We start from the raw sequence: 2,500 nt of genomic DNA on the forward strand, positions 1-2,500 counted from the left end.
TCCAAGACTTCCTATTGGCGAACTCTGCGAGTCTGTGCGTGGATAAGGCGGTTCATTGACAACGCAAAGAAGTCAAAACCTCAAAGAATCAATGGTCCACTCACAACTGAAGAAATAAAAAACCAAGAGCTTTTCTGGGTACGTCGAGTCCAAGCACGTGGAGCTAAGGGCGTGGAGGGAGATAGATTGACATTGAACCTGCAAAAGAATGATGACGGACTATTAGAGTGCAGAGGGCGGCTGCAGGGCGACTATCCAGTTTATAGACCAGATTCCACTATCCTTGCCGAGAAGATCGTTCAACAGGCTCACAATGCCAAACTTCATGGGGGAGTTGGCTTCACCATGGCAAGAATCAGAGAGCAATTTTGGATTCCTCGTCTCAGACGACTCGTAAAAAGAACTGTGAAGAAGTGCTATGGATGTAAAGGGTTCCAAGCTGTTGCGTTAGCCAAACCACCCCCAGGCCTTCTACCAAAAGAGAGAACAAAGGCAGCTGGTGTATTTGTAGTAGTGGGAGTAGATTTCGCCGGGCCAATCAAGTACCGCAAGTCTTCACGGCAAGAAGGGAAAGCCTACTTAGTTTTGTTCGCTTGCAGTTTGACAACAGCCCTGTACCTAGAAGTTTTGCCGAACCTGGAGACTGAAACATTTCTCAGAAGTTTGAAACGCTTGATTGCACGTCATGGAAGACCTTCGGTTGTCTACTCTGACAACGGGCGGACCTTTATTGGCGCGGAAAAATGGCTAAAGAAGCTTCAGAGAGATGAGCAGCTCCAAGGATACCTAGCAGCGGAGAAAATCCTTTGGAGATTCAACTTGAGCAGAGCACCCTGGTGGGGTGGCCAATTGGAGCATTTAGTGGGCCTCTTTAAAAGTGCTTTCTATAAAACCGTTGGTGGCGGTATGCTGTCCTGGTTCGAGCTCTGTGATGTCGTACTGGAAGTTGAGACTCAACTCAACCGACGCCCATTGTCTTATGTTGAAGACGACGTTCAGCTTCCGCTTATCACGCCAGCAAGCTTTCTGTTCTCGAAGTCCAATCTTCTGCCTGAGCAAGAGCCATGGAGAGAGGCCGACGCCGATCTACGCAAACGAGCTTGCAAAGACGCACTGTGGAAACGCTGGACCCGGGAATATCTCACTGCACTCCGAGAGCGACACAATCTTAATCTGAAAGGTCAAACAACCTCTTTGAAGGTGGGAGATGTGGTGATCATACGATCAGAGGATAAGAATCGTGGTGAAGTTGCGGGCCGGAAAGACACATCTAGAGAGGCCAATTCAGCATTTATACCCTCTGGAACTTACATGTGACCACCAAATGCAGACACGACGAGATGCAGCAATTGCTGCGGGCCTACGAATTCGGGATGCAGTTCATGCAGATAAATGTTGAAAACAGTGCTAGAATTATGTTCACTGATGCCAGTCATTGTTCTTTGAGTCATTATAGTATTCCCCAAGTTTCTTATAGATTCTTTTTCTTGGACTTACATGTGCTTCCCCAGAGAAAGCACATGGGGGAGTGTGTCGGAAATAGGATCAATTATATGTCCGTTTTAAATTTAGTACTCATTGTTAGGCTCATTATTAAGGTCTGTTGATATTTGGCGAAATATTTAATAGTTTCTGTAATTCGATTTCCATCGGGTCTTGATCCAATCAATCATATCATGTTAATCTAGGGTGTGCCAGAACAATAGAATCTTTGAGCTTTGAAATATTATATAGATGTTTTTTGGATTAGTTTTTTTTGGAGTGATTTCGATCTACTAGTGAGAATCTGTGAAGACTTATATATACTTCGGGAATTAAAGGACAAGAGTTGAATTGGGACAGTGTGGGCTATCTATTCCTATGATCTTGTCGGTGTTTTTTTGTTATTTCTTTGTTTGAGCAGGTTGAAGTTTTGGCAGCTATTCAGCTGATGTGGACCTGCTATACCCACCCACCTATATACTCACAAAGGACAGCCACAACACTGGGAACTTCATCCCCTACTCTTCTCGAATAGTATGTGGGTTCTTTAACGTCCCACAGGGAATTAACATGGAAGATATTTGTGAGATCGGGCCTACGGCTTATAGTCCTTATCGGGCTGCATACCCAACATAATCTGCAAGCCAAGCAAAGAACGAGTCAGAACGTGCAAGGATTACGACATTGGTAGGGAAATAACCACCGTACTAGACATAGCCATGGATAACGTAATTCTTGAATTATGTGACTCGTGTGACTACTTTGCTAACTCTTTACTCACGTAAAAAAACAATTAAATTTCATTGTGACTTTTAAGAAAGAAAGCTGTAAGTTGTTAATAGTGTTATACCCATACAAATCCCGAAGAAAGTTCCATATTAATTAAGACCATTACGTCGTCGGATATTTTACAACGGCTACGACTGATGGTGCAATCGGAGATTTCATAATGGCTATAGGTGATGGTGCAATAAGTTCGTGTGTGGTCGTTGTTGTCAGTTGTTGTCCTACAGACGGA

The 2,500-nt window shown here is 44.0% G+C and overlaps 1 protein-coding gene across 1 annotated transcript in view; it reads left to right on the forward strand.

Moving 5' to 3' along the window:
• LOC137972690 (uncharacterized) overlaps nucleotides 1-1,317 on the forward strand; it is a 2,385-nt gene extending 1,068 nt beyond the window's left edge. Inside the window, exon 1 of the mRNA XM_068819419.1 lies at nucleotides 1-1,317. This exon is cut by the window's left edge and continues 1,068 nt beyond it. Within this exon, the coding sequence (XP_068675520.1) occupies nucleotides 1-1,317 (1,317 nt within the window).
• The last annotated feature ends 1,183 nt before the right edge of the window (nucleotides 1,318-2,500 follow it).

Source organism: Montipora foliosa, chromosome 10 (genome assembly GCF_036669935.1).
Source record: "Montipora foliosa isolate CH-2021 chromosome 10, ASM3666993v2, whole genome shotgun sequence".
NCBI classification, from domain to species: domain Eukaryota; kingdom Metazoa; phylum Cnidaria; class Anthozoa; order Scleractinia; family Acroporidae; genus Montipora; species Montipora foliosa.